The 15,900-nt window shown below is 42.3% G+C and overlaps 1 protein-coding gene and 1 long non-coding RNA gene across 2 annotated transcripts; both read left to right on the plus strand.

Moving 5' to 3' along the window:
- The first annotated feature begins 1,449 nt into the window (after positions 1 to 1,449).
- Positions 1,450 to 5,026, plus strand: LOC139023712 (uncharacterized). The gene is made up of 3 exons (XR_011474849.1): positions 1,450 to 1,661; positions 1,770 to 1,829; positions 4,830 to 5,026. It is a non-coding gene; the product is annotated as an uncharacterized lncRNA (long non-coding RNA).
- Positions 5,027 to 5,565: 539 nt separating this feature from the next.
- Positions 5,566 to 15,475, plus strand: LOC111959210 (soluble guanylate cyclase 88E-like). Its single transcript, XM_023980704.2, has 10 exons — positions 5,566 to 5,822; positions 6,130 to 6,250; positions 9,597 to 9,726; positions 10,066 to 10,212; positions 10,544 to 10,690; positions 10,919 to 11,075; positions 11,805 to 11,914; positions 13,842 to 13,931; positions 14,183 to 14,301; positions 14,543 to 15,475. The coding sequence occupies exons 1-10, from the start codon at positions 5,720 to 5,722 to the stop codon at positions 14,943 to 14,945; spliced, it is 1,527 nt and encodes a 508-aa protein (XP_023836472.1). The 5' UTR covers positions 5,566 to 5,719; the 3' UTR covers positions 14,946 to 15,475.
- Positions 15,476 to 15,900: the final 425 nt, after the last annotated feature.

Below are 15,900 nucleotides of genomic sequence, written 5' to 3' on the forward strand. Positions count from 1 at the left end.
ACCAGCCTCACCCTGCACTACCGCAGCACCCGCAAGGGCTTCACCCAGTTTGTCAAAGGTAGGTAGGGAGCACCACAGAGGACAAACATAGCAAAAACGATTTTTCTGGAAGCACTATATTTGGTAATACTATACATAGGGTTCATGTCACACATCCCCAATCTGTAAAAATACTTGTTCTCTCTTCCCATACTGTAGGCCAGCTGTCTCAAGTGGGAAGGCAGTTCTACAACACAGACATTGAAGTTGAGATCCTGTCCAAAGAGGAGACTGAGAAGATGACATATGTGGTATGTACTGTACTGTGGGCATCTACCTATCTGAAGCTACTTCTTTTCAACAATCTTATGTACACCCCAGCGCACGCGGAAGTAACTCCTCCGACCTAGGAGTGCATCACTTTCCAAGTGCTACTGTTTGCCCCATTGTCAAACAACTTTAGTTTCAGGCCCGATTGTCATGATACTCACAACCTTAAGATCCTCACAGTTGCGTTGCCGTGATGTCTCTTTGCCGCAGATCTACAAGATGAACTTTGACAACGCTGCCTTCAAGCACCGCATGCCCCAGCAGAAGACGGCCCCAGGGTACGAGAAGCTACCCATGAAGAGGGGCATCTTTTTCGACATGTTTCCCTTTAGCGTGATCTTCCGCCGGGACATGACCATGTACCGCATCGGGGACGGTCTAAAGGAGGTCTTCTCCGACCTGCAGGGCAAGAAGGTCAACGAAGAGTTCACCCTGGTGCGACCCATGCTGGAGTTCAGCTGGGACAACGTGAGTACAGGAGGGGAGAGAGAGGGGGGTGAGGGTTCTGTTACATTTGGTATGGTTTTTCCACTTACCTAGGCTATTGTTGTCAATCCAGAGTTTTTTTGTGGATATTTGGATTATTTAGTTACATTCAACAAAAAACCCTTTAATGGTCCAAACAGTGGAAATTGTGTTTTTCATCGCATTGGATGATATTTGGATGAAACCAATACAAAGTAGGGTAACCCAAGTATGAAAAATGACTGTAGCTGGCACACTGATAATATTGGATAATAAAGTTACTGGTCCCCTTCCCCATGTCAAACGCTTGGATTCAGACAGGCATTACTAAGGATTTACTTCCGGCTTTATCCAACGTCACATAAAGCCAGAAATGTAATACACCAATGGTAGTGTCTTATGAGCTCAACTAATTTAAATATGTACCGCCTTAAGAGCGTCATTGCATGTGTTCCTACGCCTTGCTTTGGCTTTGTTTACAAACTGTAGGCAAGGTACTAATAGCTAGCTCAAGCAGAACGCATCACCAAATAATATATATATTTTAAATATACTGGTAGCCTTTTATCTGTGGTGTGACTGTTAGCTATCAAGCTACTATGCCGGCAAAAAGCACATTGTGACAGGATGCTATAGTGTACATTTAACGTTGCACTATTTTCTGAAGAATGAAGATATCCGACAGCAATGTCTCATTTTAATTTTGGGAGGACAGGCTGCACGAAAATGACGATTATGTTACGGGTGTGCAGTGCACATTTCGAGCGAAGTTGCTTTATCAATTGTGGAGAACATTCGATTGGTCTTGCCAGGAAGCTAATCCTAAAGACGGATGCAATACCATCATTGACATTGGAACAGTGGATCTTGCAAGCGCTGACCATAATGTAAGTATCATTATTATTTTCACTTTCCATCTACTTTTGTCTTTTCACTATCATCAAGCTGTAATGATAGACATTTTTGAAAATTCAACATCTATTTTGTCTGCACAGCTTCCCAGGCTGCTTCCCCAGCAGGAATGCTGTGAAACGTGAAGACAGACCAAAAATACTGTAAGCCATTTATTCATTTCCAGTGGTGGAAAAAGTACCCAATTGTCATACTTGAGTACAAGTAAAGATATGTTAATAGAAAATTACTCAAGTAAAAGTGAAAGTCACCCAGTAAAATACTACTTGACTAAATGTCTAAAAGTATTTCATTTTAAATATACTTAAGTATCAAAAGTAAAAGTATAAATAATTTCAAATTACTTATTAAGCAAACCAGAAGGCACAGTTTTCTTGTGATTTTATTTACTAATAGCCAGGGGCACACTCCAACACTCAGACAATTTACAAACAAAGCATTTGTGTTTAGTGAGTCTGCCAGATCAGAGGTAGATGAGATGACCAGAGATGTTCTCTTCATAAGTTTGTAAATTGGACCATTTTCCTGTCCTGCTAAGCATTCAAAATGTAAAGATAACTTTTGGGTGTCAGGGAAAATGAATGGAGTAAAAAGTACATTATTTTCTTTAGGAATGTAGTGAAGTAAAAATGTTCACAAATATAGTTTTGCCCAGTGTGAGAGGCCTGACAAGGAGGAGGCCATAGCTGGATTTGTGTCTCGCTTCAATCTTGGGGATGACTGAAGCCAAGTGGGTGACTGAAGTCTGCTTGATTGAAGCGAGGTACTTGGGGCCCCCCCCTTTTTTTATTTCACCTTTATTTAACCAGGTAGGCCAGTTGAGAACAAGTTCTCATTTACAACTGCGATCTGGCCAAGATAAAGCAAAGCAGTGCGACAAAAACAACAACAGTTACACATAAACAAACGTACAGTCAATAACACAAAATAAAATAAAAATAGAAAAATCTATTTACAGTGTGTGAAAATGTAGAAGAGTAGGGAGGTAGGCAATAAATAGGCCATACAGGTGAAAATAATTACAATTTAGCATTAATACTGGAGTGATAGATGTGCAGATGATGATGTGCAAGTAGAGATACTGGGGTGCAAAAGAGCAAGAGGGTAAGTAATAATATGGGGATGAGGTAGTTGGGTGTGTTATTTACAGATTGGCTGTGTACAGGTACAGTGATCAGTAAGCTGCTCTGACAGCTGATGCTTAAAGTTAGAGAGGGAGATGTAAGTCTACAGCTTCAGAGATTTTTGCAATTCGTTCCAGTCATTGGCAGCAGCGAACTGGAAGGAAAGGCGGCCAAAGTAAGTGTTGTTTTGGGGATGACCAGTGCAATATACCTGCTGGATTGCGTGCTACAGGTGGGTGTTGCTATGGTGACCAGTGAGCTGAGATAAGGTGGGGCTTTACCTAGCAAAGACTTATAGATGACCTGGAGCCAGTGGGTTTGGCGACAGATACGTATGTAGTGAGGGCCAGCCAACAAGAGCATACAGGTCACAGTGGTGGGTAGTATATGGGGCTTTGGTGATAAAACGGATGGCCCTGTGATAGACTACATCCAGTTTGCTGAGTAGAGTGTTGGGGGCTATTTTGTAAATTACATCGCCGAAGTCAAGGATCGGTAGGATCATCAGTTTCACGAGGGTATGTTTGGCGGCATGAGTGAAGGAGGCTTTGTTGCGAAATCGGAAGCCGATTCTAGATTTAATTTTGGATTGGAGATGCTTAATGTGAGTCTGGGAGGAGAGTTTACAGTCTAACCAGACACCTAGGTATTTGTAGTTGTCCACATATTCTACGTCAGAACCATCCAAAGTGGTGATGCTAGTCGGGCGGGCGGGTGCAGGCAGCAATTGTTTGAAGAGCATGAAGAGTTTTACTAGCATTTAAAAGCAGTTGGAGGCCACGGAAGGAGTGTTGTATGACGTTGAACCTCCTCTCCCGCTCCCCTCCCCATCAATCTCTGTGGTTAGTTGCATTACCTAAAGCCAAAGTAATTAACTTTTACATGATATCACATTTTGTTAATTTGTATGTTGTTTTTTTTTCAATTTTCAAGCATTTGGATGGGAGATCAGTGTTACAAATTGTACGAATCAATGGGGTCCTGGACACTAGGGTGGCTGGGTGCCTATATTAGGCTTATGGCTCTAATATTTATTTTCTTATATCAAATGATGTCTCACCACTATTTCTCATGAGTGTTCATGTTTATCAATATTTTGGGCTATGCTGTCCTATTGTAAATTATCAAATAAATGTCTGTTCAATACATACAATCCTGAACATATTGTTATCTATAATACAATCATTTCGCTACACCCTCAATGACATCTGCTAAATATGTGTATGTGACCAATAAAATGATATTTGATTTAATGCTGAGGCACCAATAAATTGTCCAGTACACTTATTATATGCTGTTTGTACTTTCTTTTATGTGTAAGCTTCTAAGGTGACTCAGGCTCTACTAATTATTGTGAAGACGTATATCAGTGAACTGTATATTGTAATTAGTTATAAAACAGTAGAAATGCAATTGTGTATTGCTGCTGTTTGTCTGATATCCAACAGTTCTGTTGACTATGAGAGCATTTTGCAGAGAAAACGGGTTGAGCCTACAATTTAGTCTCGAAATGACATGTGGCCCATTTTTACCTGGTCATCAATGATGTGGCCCATTGTTTACCTTGTTACAATGACCACAAGGGTGTTTTCAAAGAGCTGTCAGTCAAGGCTAGCTCATGAATATAAACTCCCCGCCCACTCAGCCTGCTCTTTCAGGCTTCCTGATAGTTAGAAATGAGAGAAAGGGTAACATTTCTCAATTCTGATCATTTTAATAGTGTACAAATATTTTAGGTGATGTTTTTGTCATTCAAAGGCTATTTTTACTTGGGAAATAGGATACCTGTGCGGGACCTTTAAGCATCACTATGTCTGCATGTATCAGTGCCAGTCTCAGAATAAAGAATCTCAGAGTAAGAGTGCTGATCCAGGATCAATGTTGTCTTCATAATCACAATAAATAAGGTTACATGGACAGTGTGGACCTGATCCTAGATCAGCACTCCTACACTGAGACGCTTTGTGAATACGGGCCCTGGATTTGACTGAAGTCATCTGTTCCCATGCTTCCCCTCAGATCTACACCCACCTTAACAATGTGTTTGAGCTACTGTCCAAAGCTGTGGTGGAGAGCAAGCAGAAGGTGAATGTCCCTAAACTGAGCAAGGAAAAGGAAGACGAGGGAAAAGAGGAGAGCGAGAAACCCAAGAGAGAGGAAGAGAGAAGTACAGAGAAATCAAGGGTGCGCCCGTCGCCACAGTCAACCGACAGGAGAGGGGAGTACTTTGTCCCTAACAATCTCTAGCACATGTCTAATGTTTAAGTGATTTTGATTAATTAAGGTCCAATGCAGCTGTTTTTATCTCAATATCAAATCATTTCTGGGTAACAATTAAGTAAGTTACTGTGATTGTTTCAACTAAAATTATCAAAAAGAAAGAAAAAATTGCTTCTTAGTAAAGAGCAATTTCTTAAACAAGAATTTTGCTAGGACTGTCTGGGAGTGGGGAGGGGAAAACTAGCTGTTATTTGCAGAGAGGTTTGGAACTCTCTTTCGTATTGGTCTATTCACTTAACTTACTGCCTGGTGATGTCAACAGGCAGGCTAAATCTCCATCCCACCAAAAAGGCTGACATTTCAAGCAGTCCTTTCAAACAGCTCTTACACTAAAAGGGTATTATAATCATTTTCATAATTTCACAGTATTATTCCAACCTCATAGTGTGGAAATATATATAAAACACAGGAAAATCTCATTTTTGACTGCACTGGGGTTTGAAATTCTTCCAATATGTGTAACAATAAAAAATATCTCTGTCAGTGCTGTTATAAGCATGAGTGAAATGCATTAAATAAATGTCACTCACTCAGCAACCCATTCTCCCTCCCTATCTCATTCCCTCCCTCCCTCCGTCATTCATCCCCTCCTTTCCTCTGGCCCATTAGATGTGAAGTCTGTGGAGGAGATGAAGGGAGACCAGGAGTTCAGCAGTGCTCTGACTCAGTACAACAGCTCAGCCAACTCAGGGGGAGAGGACATCGAGCTGCTCGCCTTCCAGACTGTCACCGGTGAGAACCCCTTCTTCCTCGCCCTTCACACATCTTCCCACCTGTCCAGCTCACCAAGATAAGCTAACATGCTATATAGCTTTGTTCTCCTAAATTTGAAAGGGGTACAGAAATCCAACACAATGCCAGAATCAGTGATTGCCCTGTCTATTTTGAATGAAGAATTAACAATACCATTTTGAATAAGTAGAGTGTAAATGGTCTTGGAATTGTTGGTGACAATATGGCACAGATGACAATTCTAAATTTCAAACCAATGTTTCCAAGTTCTATGTCTGTGGATGACCCTGCTCTTCGTCATCCCCAGGGAAGTGCAGTGAAACRATCTTCGAGGATATGAGGGAACCTCCCAAGAAGCCCCTCCACCTGAAGGGTCAAATGAAGTACGTCCCCCAGTGGGACTCGCTCATCTTCCTCAGTACMCCCATGTAAGACCACCRACAACATCCTTACAGTACCTAGTCKTTATCTGACTATAAAGGCAATACGTAATCCAATTCAAAACTTGCCTTGAGGCTACAGCTATGTGATGCCACGGTCAGACGCGCTTACAAAGCAACCAAAAAAGGAGAATCKAAAGCTTCGATAGTATAAAAACAAATAAAAAGGTATTTTACAAACAAAGATTTAATCTAGACCATCCAGACCTACCTGAGCGATAATACCAAACCACAAAATAGGTATAGGGATGGGGAACATGGGAAGAAGGGGGTGTGCGCAGGTGAGGCTCCATTTGGCAAATCTGATTATACTTCTATCCTCTTGATTCCTGCTTACAAGCTAAAACTAAAACAGGAGGTACCAGTGACTCGCTCAATACTGCAGTGGTCAGATGACACGGATGCTACGCTACAGGACTGTTTTGCTAGCACAGACTGGAATATGTTCCTGGGATTCATCCAATGGCATTGAGGAGTATACCACCTCAGTCATCGGCTTCATCAATAAGTGCATCGATGAAGTACATATCCCAACCAGAAGCCATGGATTACAGGCAACATCCACATCGAGCTAAAGGCTAGAGATGCCACTTTCAAGGAGTGGGACACTAATCCGGACGCTTGTAAGAAATCCTGATACGCCCTCAGATGAACAATCAAACAGGCAAAGTGTCAATACAGGATTAAGACTGAACACTGGCTCTGACGATCGTCGGATGTGGCAGGGCTTGAAAACTATTACGGACTACAAAGGGAAACCAAGCCGCGAGCTGCCCAGTGACACAACCCTACCAGATGAGCTAAATGCCTTTTATGCTCACTTCCAGGCAAGCAACACTGAAGCATGCATGAGAGCACCAGCTGTTCCGGACAACTGTGTGATAACGCTCTCGTAGCCGATGTGAGCAAGACCTTTAAACAGGTCAACATTCACAAAGCCACGGGGCCAGACGGATTACCAGGACGTGTACTCTCAAAGCATGCGCGGACAAACTTGCAAGTGTCTTCACTGACATTTTCAACCTCTCCCTGACCGAGTCTGTAATACCTACATGTTTCAAGCAGGCCACCATAGTCCCTGTGCCCAAGGAAGCAAAGGTAACCTGCATAAATGATTACTGCCCCGTAGCACTCATGTTGGTAGCCATGAAGTGCTTTGAAAGGCTGGTCATGGCTCACATCAACAGCATCATCCCGGATACCCTAGACCCTCAATGTGAGCAAGACAAAGGAGCTGATCGTGGACTACAGGAAAAGGCAGGCCGAACAGGCCCCAATTAACATCAACCTGGCTGTAGTGGAAAGTTTCAAGTTCCTTGGTGTCCACATCACCAACGAACTATCATGGTCCAAACACACCAAGACAGTCGTGAAGAGGGCACGACAACACCTTTTCCTCCTCAGGAGATTTTGCATTGGTCCCCAGATCCTCAAAATGTTCTACAGCTACACCATCGAGAGCATACTGACTGGTTCCATCACCGCCTGGTATGGCAACTGCTCGGCATCTGACCGTAAGGCGCTACAGAGGGTAGTGTGTACGGCCCAGTAGATCACTGGGGCCAAGCTTCCTGCCATCCAGGACCTATATACTAGGCGGTGTCAGAGGAAAGCCCAAAAGATTCTCTCTGCTACCGCACGGCAAGTGGTACCAGAGCGCCAAGTCTAGGACCAAAAGACTCCTTAACAGCTTCTACCCCCAAGCCATTAGACTGCTGAACAATTAATCAAATGGCCTCCCGGACCATTTACATTGACTCCCCCCCCATTTGTTTTTACACTGCTGCTACTCGCTGTTTATTATCTATGCATATTCACTTTACCCCTACCTACATGCACAAATTACCTCAACTAACCTGTACCCCCGCAAATTGACTCCGTATCGGTACCCCCTGCATATAGCCTCGTTATTGTTACTTTGTGTTACTTTTAATCTTTTTTTTACTTTAGTTTATTTGGTAAATATTTCTTAAATCTTTCTTGAACTGCATTGTTGGTTAAGGGCTTGAAAGTAAACATTTCACAGTAAGGTCTACTACACCTGTTGTATTCGGCGCATGTGACAAATAAAGTTTAATTTGATTGCTTTCAAATACCCATGATAACCATAATAGAAATCCCAAAACATGATTTCTGTAAGGACAGATGCTGGGAGACGAGAAGCAAGTACAGGGAGTTAATATTTAATACATAACCGACATGAAACAAAACACGGACCGCGTCTGGACAAGGGAAACATAATGACATTAATGCTGACTCGGGAAATAAACTGAGGAAGTGACAGATATAGGGGAGGTAATTAATAACGTGATGGAGTCCAGGTGAGTCCAATGAAGCGCTGATGTGCGTAATGATGGTGACAGGTGTGCGTAATGATAAGCAACCTGGCAACCTCGAGCACCAGAGGGGGAGCAGACGTGACAGATTTCAATAAATCTATATTTTACGATTCTAATAAGACAAGCCATAAACGTTCATAATGAGACTGAACATTAGGGAATTTGGCTCCAACATTTACCTTAGATAGTCCTTACCTTATGCTATGTCTGTGTTTATTAGCATATGAAAATAATAAAAACGACATACAATATTTATAATATTACTGTATGCCTCTAAATATGTGCAGTATGCATAATATAATATATTTGGTCCCATGTTTCATGAGCTGAAATAAAAGATCTGAGAAATGTTCCATATGCACAAAAAGCTTATTTTTCTCCAATTTTGTGCAGAAGATTGTTTTCATTCCTGTTAGTGAGTATTTCTCCTTTGTCAAGATAATCCATCCACCTGACAGGTCTGGTATATCAAGAAGCTGATTAAACAGCATGATCCTTACACAGGTGCACCTTGTGCTAGGGACAATAAAAGGCCACTCTAAAATGTGCAGTTTTGTCACACAACCCAATGGCACAGATGTCTTAAGTTTTGAGCGAGCTTGCAATTGGCATGTTGACGGCATACATTTCCACCAGAGCTGTTACCAGAGAATTGAATGTTAATTTCTCTACTATAAGCCACTTCCAACGTTGTTTTAGAGAATTTGTCAGTACATCCAGCCTCACAACCGCAGACCACGTGTAACCACACCAGCCCAGGAGCTCCACATCCAGCTTCTGTGAGGGACAACTCATTCTGATTGGCTGGGCCTGGCTCCCAATTGGGTGGGCCTATGCTAGTTATGATCTGTAACAGTAAAATCATTGAAATTGTTGCATGTTCCATTTATCCACTTCCCTCTACCTTTCCAATCCCTTCTTATCTCCCTTTCAGCCATTCACCCCATCCTTGCTGTCTCTCTCATTCCTCTTCCACTTTTTTCTTCCTCTTCCAGTATAGAGACAGTGGAGGACATGATTAAAATGGGCGTCTATGTGAATGATCTGAACCTCCATGACTCCAGCCGAGAGCTCATCTTAGCCGGAACACAGCAGTCGGCTGAACTTCAGCTGGCTCTTGACCAGGTAAGTCATACACATTTCATATATACCACATACCACCCTTTAGAATAGCACACAACCGTACCTTGGTACATCGTTAACGTTATCAGATAACTCCTCTACTAACTGGGCCAAGTTTGCCTCATCTAAGAATGCAAGACATACCACTATACCCACACACAGTCCTGCTCATAGGCAGCTTCATTTTCAAAGTTACAAATAGACATATGCAGTGTATAGTTCACACTGAAAGGCAGAGGGAAAGACCATCTCAAGGGCGGGGCTGGATAGGCCTTTGAAGGAGGATGAGGAGGAGTTAGTTGACTGACAGCTCTCTTTCTCTGGTGGCTCCTCCCACTCCAGGAGCAGCAGAAGTACGCCCAGCTCCAGGAGATCATCAAGAAGCTTGACGAGGAGAAGAAGAGAGGAGACTCCCTCCTCTACGCCATGATCCCCAAAGCTGTGGCTGACCGGCTCAGGAAGGGTATCACGGCCCTGGAGACATGCCAGGTACTAACCCACAGCTGTAAATTTACAGATACATATACAGATATACAGGATGCATCCAAAATGGCACCCCATTCCCTATATAGTGCACTATATAGGGCCCAGGCTCTGGTCAAAAGTAGTGCAGTATATAGGCAATAGGGTGCTATTTCAGACACAGCCATAGAGTTTGTAGAGGAAACTATCCTCCATGTTGGCTCAAAACATTCAATGACATTAAGGCTCAATTGGATTCTGGAGCCAACTAGCCGCCTCATTTCTATCAAGCCAGAAGAAACACCACAGTAAAATGTCAAGCATTTAAGTGTGCTGGTATTTCCTTTCCGTTTCCCAGGTGTTCCCGGACGTGACCATCCTATTCAGCGACGTGGTGAAGTTCAACGAGATCTGCATCCACATCACGCCCATGCAGGTGGTGGACATGCTCAACGAGATTTACATCGTCTTTGACACGCTCAGCGAGAAGCACAACGTCTACAAGGTGAATGACTGGGACAATACAAAACAAGGGCCTCTGTGGGAACAATATGCCTGAATACTCAACCAAGGTTGGCTGGACCAAAAAGGAGAACAGACTCTATTATCATGCATTGAGTGGCTGTTGCAATGTTTTACAGAGTGGAATATTTAGTTTATTTCATTGGTAGGATATAATGTATACAGTAATGCATCTAAACATACTACTTGACTCTTATTCCCCTGGGTTCAGGTGGAGACCATCCGAGATGCCTACATGGTGGTGGCAGGCGTGCCCAATAAGACAACCTTCCATGCCCACCACATATGTGACATGGCCCTGGACATGCTGAGCTCCATCGACCACCTCAAAGACCCCTCCACTGGAGACAACATCCAGATCAGAGTCGGTGAGCAGAGACCATTGAAATACAATCTAGTCACTCTATTTCTATGGCACAGAAAGTGTAGACAGGAGTGGGCCTTACCATAGAAATAATTATTACATGTAATCTGATTACAAAAAAACTACCTGTAATACATTACTAGCAAAAAATATTGTAATCAGATTACAGATACTTTTGAAAAACTAGATGATTACTTCATGGATTACTTTTAAATTCATAAAGGACGATTGCGGAACAAAATACATTATGACACCTTTCTGTTTTCTCAATGACATCCAATTCAACATTGAAAAAAAGGCACAAGTTTAAGTTTGTTCCACAAGTCAGAGACCACTATGATGACACACCAAAATGTGTTTGATGGATACTTTTTGTCTTCCTTTAATGCCTCTTAAGGGGAAAGTAATTCAAAAGTAACCAGATTACATTACTGAGTTTGGGTAATACAAAAGTTACATTACTGATTACAATTTTGGTCATGTAACTGTAACAGATTGCATTTATATAGTAACCTACCCAACCCTGCATATGACAGACATAAAGCATACACATATTGTACGGTGTCTCTATAATCCGGTCAAAAGGAAGTCAAAGGCTTGATATTGTCTTGCCATGTCCTGACTGTGCTCCTCAGTTAATGCTGCCAGATTTATACTCCTTAAGGCACCCTGAATCTAGAGCCACTGATCCAGGTTCAGTAAAGCAGTTTCATTGTGTGTTGTTTCCCTTCAGGGATCCACTCAGGGATGGTGGTGGCTGGGGTGGTGGGGCTGAAGATGCCTCGCTACTGTCTGTTTGGAGACACCGTCAACACTGCCTCCCGCATGGAGAGCAATGGGGTGGTGAGTTCTGACATTAGAACATAACCTCTCTATAGGGTAAATCCATGTGAATTCAATCACTTTTTGACAGCATTCCTTTTGATTTAAACAAAAGGTTCCATACATGTTATATTTCTATGATTGACACCCACTCTGTATTCAAGAGCATGTTGTGTCTCAACCAATGGTGGTCACAACCAAAGTTCCCTCAGAAAAATGTAGGCACTGAGCAGATTTCAGGTCTGCTGAGCGCAAACCTGAACGTTGTGAAGATTCTGTGCAACTTCCGGCGCGCATTTACTGTGAACACTGATGCTGTACCCATTTTTATTTTTTATTTTTAACAGTGGTCAAGTAGGCTACTGTGGCTATTTGATCATAATGTAGGGCAACCAGAGTGGCCTACCATCAAAAACAATAGAGAACATGCATCCCATAAAATGTTTACATAGAAATAGTAGCAGCCAATGTGTGGTGTTCAATATAGGCCTACATTCCATGAGACTTTTGAAAAAAAACATGCAGGGCTTGACATTAACCTGTTTATCCACTTGTCCTTCAGACAAGGAGGTGACTGAAAATGTTGTTGTGTTTGATGCAAGAAACCACTTTACAAAATAAGACCCATAATTATTCCCGTACCATTATTACAGAGAATCAGACAAATTATGCTACCCTTGCCTATTGGCTACTTAGCTTATTCATCCCTATCTCAAAATATGTACATTTCTAGACATCTTTGAAAAGCGAGTCAGGTAAAGAGATTTATTTTTGTCTTAAAGAGGCAGTTTTGTGTTTTGTGCTCTTGTAGGAAGCAATCACTCCCCTATTGCTGACTACAAATTATCTATTACTGGGCTAATAACTCACTAACTAGCAAAGGATATGAACACGTAGAAATGTGCTTTGATCTCAAAACAAGCCCATCTACTCACAACCGCTCATGCTGTAAACACTGTCCAGTTCAAAGTGAATGGCACATATTCATGTATGGCAATGGTCTATTTGCATATATGCCTACTGCAGCTCTGATTGGTTATGGCACACTGGTCTGTGTAGAGTAAGGGCCTGAGTTGTGCCTGTCATTACAATAGAAACCTACTCCAATGTGTTCTGCCTACAACAAAATCTCTTGCATAGTTAGTTTTGCATACTAAGTCTTGCATACTTAGTTGTGTTTCAGTATATTGCCTTGAATGTGGCTAATATTGCATTGATTCAATCACAATTCCCACAGTAAAGGGGAAACGTTGATAGTGTTAACTAATGGGGAAAACTCTAGATAGTTGAGTGAAAGTCAATCTCTTGCTTCTCTGCGCAGGCTGATATTTCTTCTGAGTGGCAGTCCCGGGGAGCTGCGTGCCCACGCGCAGCTTAGATGTCAAATAGGGTCTAAGCTACAATGTATGTGAATATTTTTTTAAATATCTGAGTTAATGCATTTTTTGATAATTGACGTTTAAGGTTAAAGAATTACATACTTTAAAAAAAGAAATGATCAAATAGTTTGACAACCCTGTTTGTAAGCTTTTAAATTATACCAATTATCAATCGTTTATATTTTCCAGTGATGAAGACATGGATGTCATGGTATGGTGGGGTATGCAGAATAGGTCAACTTTGAGCGACTTTATCTCTTGAATGTTTTGGCATTCAGGTCCAAAGGTCACTTTCTGAGCACTTCTACAATGGACACATTTATATGGAAAAATGTGTTCAAACGAAAAGGGTTCTGTCAAAAACTGATTGAATTCAAATGGATTTACCCAATAGACACGATCAATTAGCACTGTATAGCAAATCATTTATTTCGTAAGTAGGCCGCAAGTAGGTTAATGCGACATTGAGTGAGCTGAATAGTTAGCACTATGTCAGCCATCAGCCTCTGTGTGTCTGTCTGTACAGGGCATGCAGATCCACATCAGCCTCTGTGTGTCTGTCTGTACAGGGCATGCAGATCCACATCAGCCAGACCACCAAGGACCACTTGGAACATGAGCCCTACATAATTGAGGAGAGAGGAAAGATCTTTGTGAAGGTATGTGTACGATGTTCCATCATGGCATCGTGTGATGCTCCACCTGCCAAACAGACAAAAATGCACCACACTAAATCTATTTTTTAAATCTATCTATTAAAATATATTTTGATCTCTTCAGGAGTTTTATCAAAYTTCAAAAGTCRTGAAATMGTCATTTGCYGCCCATCCATTGGCTGAGTTATGACTGGTATTGAACATAAGGATCATGAACACGGTATTATTTCTGCCTAAATTCTGTCCATTCACAGGGTAAAGGCTACATGAAGACATATTGGCTGAAGGGGAAGAAGGACCTGTCGTTTAAGACTCCAGCAGAGCTCCGCTACAGCAGTGAACAGAAGGACTCYGAGGACAGGAGCTCCAATGGGTAAGTGGAGCAGGGGAGGAGGCAACACCAATCTCTTCTGTAGGGATATACTGCAAGATGCCCTATATCATATGACTGTGAACTGTTCATTGAATTGCACTTCTGTATAGTTAGTAAGGTTCCAACACCAGCCTGTTTGTGGAGCGAAGGGCTTGCATAAGAAAAACACACCTGCTACTAATTCGCTTTTCTTTTGTACATACTGTATGTGGTCATTTTTGTTATATGTTCCAACACACAGGTCCACCTGCACCAACACCAAGCGCTCCACCTCCAACCTGAACATTCCCAACGAGGAGCAGGCAGAGGGCAAGCCCACCCCCACAGAGCTGCCTGCAGAGCCCTTACCTTCACTAGAGGGCGCCCCCGAGGACTCCACAGACCCCACCGAGCCCCAGGAGAAGAAAGTCAAAAAGAACACTAAGAACAACAACAAAGGGGGCGCGGCCAAGCCCGAAGCTCCTCCCCAGCAGGTCAATGTGGTGCAGGAGAGTGCAGTGCCTCCTGCTGCTGCCCAGGAGACCCCCACGGCCCCCCCGGCCACCGCCGCCCCAGTGCTCAACAACAAGAGGAACAGCTTCAGGCAGCACACCAAGCTGCCCGCCCACCTTCCCATGCGCAGCACTTCCTGTTGCCTACTGTGAGAGGAGAGGCTAAAATAATGTGACTGGCCTGCATCTTATTGACAGTCCTGTGAAGGGAAACCCTGAAACTGACCCTAACCTTGAACCTTAACCAATTAGAAAATTCAACATGGTTTCGCTGGTCAGTCACGTCCCTTTCGTTTTTCCCTACTGTGAGATGTACCAGGCCAGAGTTCAAGACCTCTCATCTCAGATTATTGGCCATCCTTCATGTTCAATATATTGTATGACGCCCTGTTGTTTATCCTATGTTTTTCCTTAGGCAGGACCTGAGGGTCCCCACAGCAACATTCAGGGCAGCCCACACCTAATGTAATGTATTCATCCATTTATTCAAGGTGGAGTTACAGAGGTAGACAGGACGGACCACCCCACTTAAGTATTAATAGAGGAAACATTGATGCCCCTAAAATTAAACAAATGTGACATTGCTGAAAAGGGAAAAAATTATTATCTTCCAACAAATATATACCGATACTCATGTCTTGATGACGTGTTAAACAGTGGGCCTCTTTTGGTAATACAAGCACCTGGCTAATGTCACAGATTTGTGCATGTTGTTGAAAGGACAGGTCAATAAATGTACAGTTCATGTACTATTTATTAAGTTATTACTGTCGGTGAAAAACACCTTTTTCGAATTACAGGATCACAATGGATTGGTATACAGAGTAAGATGAGATGTCAAGAGATTGTTGTATTTTATTTGCATAAACTAGTTCTGAGAAGTCTGACCCAAGTTACAGTTCTGATACTGTGTTTGATGATGGAATAATATTGACTTTAATAATAATTTATATAATAGCGCTTTTCCTTTTGCTGTAAGTGCTTTACCTTTCTGTTTTGTATTTGTAATTTGTTGCACGTTAACTGAATGTTAGCATATCTTTGTCCATAAAAACTGTACAGACAAGCACGTCAACGTGTTCATTTCATTGTTGATATCTTTAAATGT

Source organism: Salvelinus sp. IW2-2015, linkage group LG35, assembly GCF_002910315.2.
Source record: "Salvelinus sp. IW2-2015 linkage group LG35, ASM291031v2, whole genome shotgun sequence".
Classification (NCBI taxonomy): domain Eukaryota; kingdom Metazoa; phylum Chordata; class Actinopteri; order Salmoniformes; family Salmonidae; genus Salvelinus; species Salvelinus sp. IW2-2015.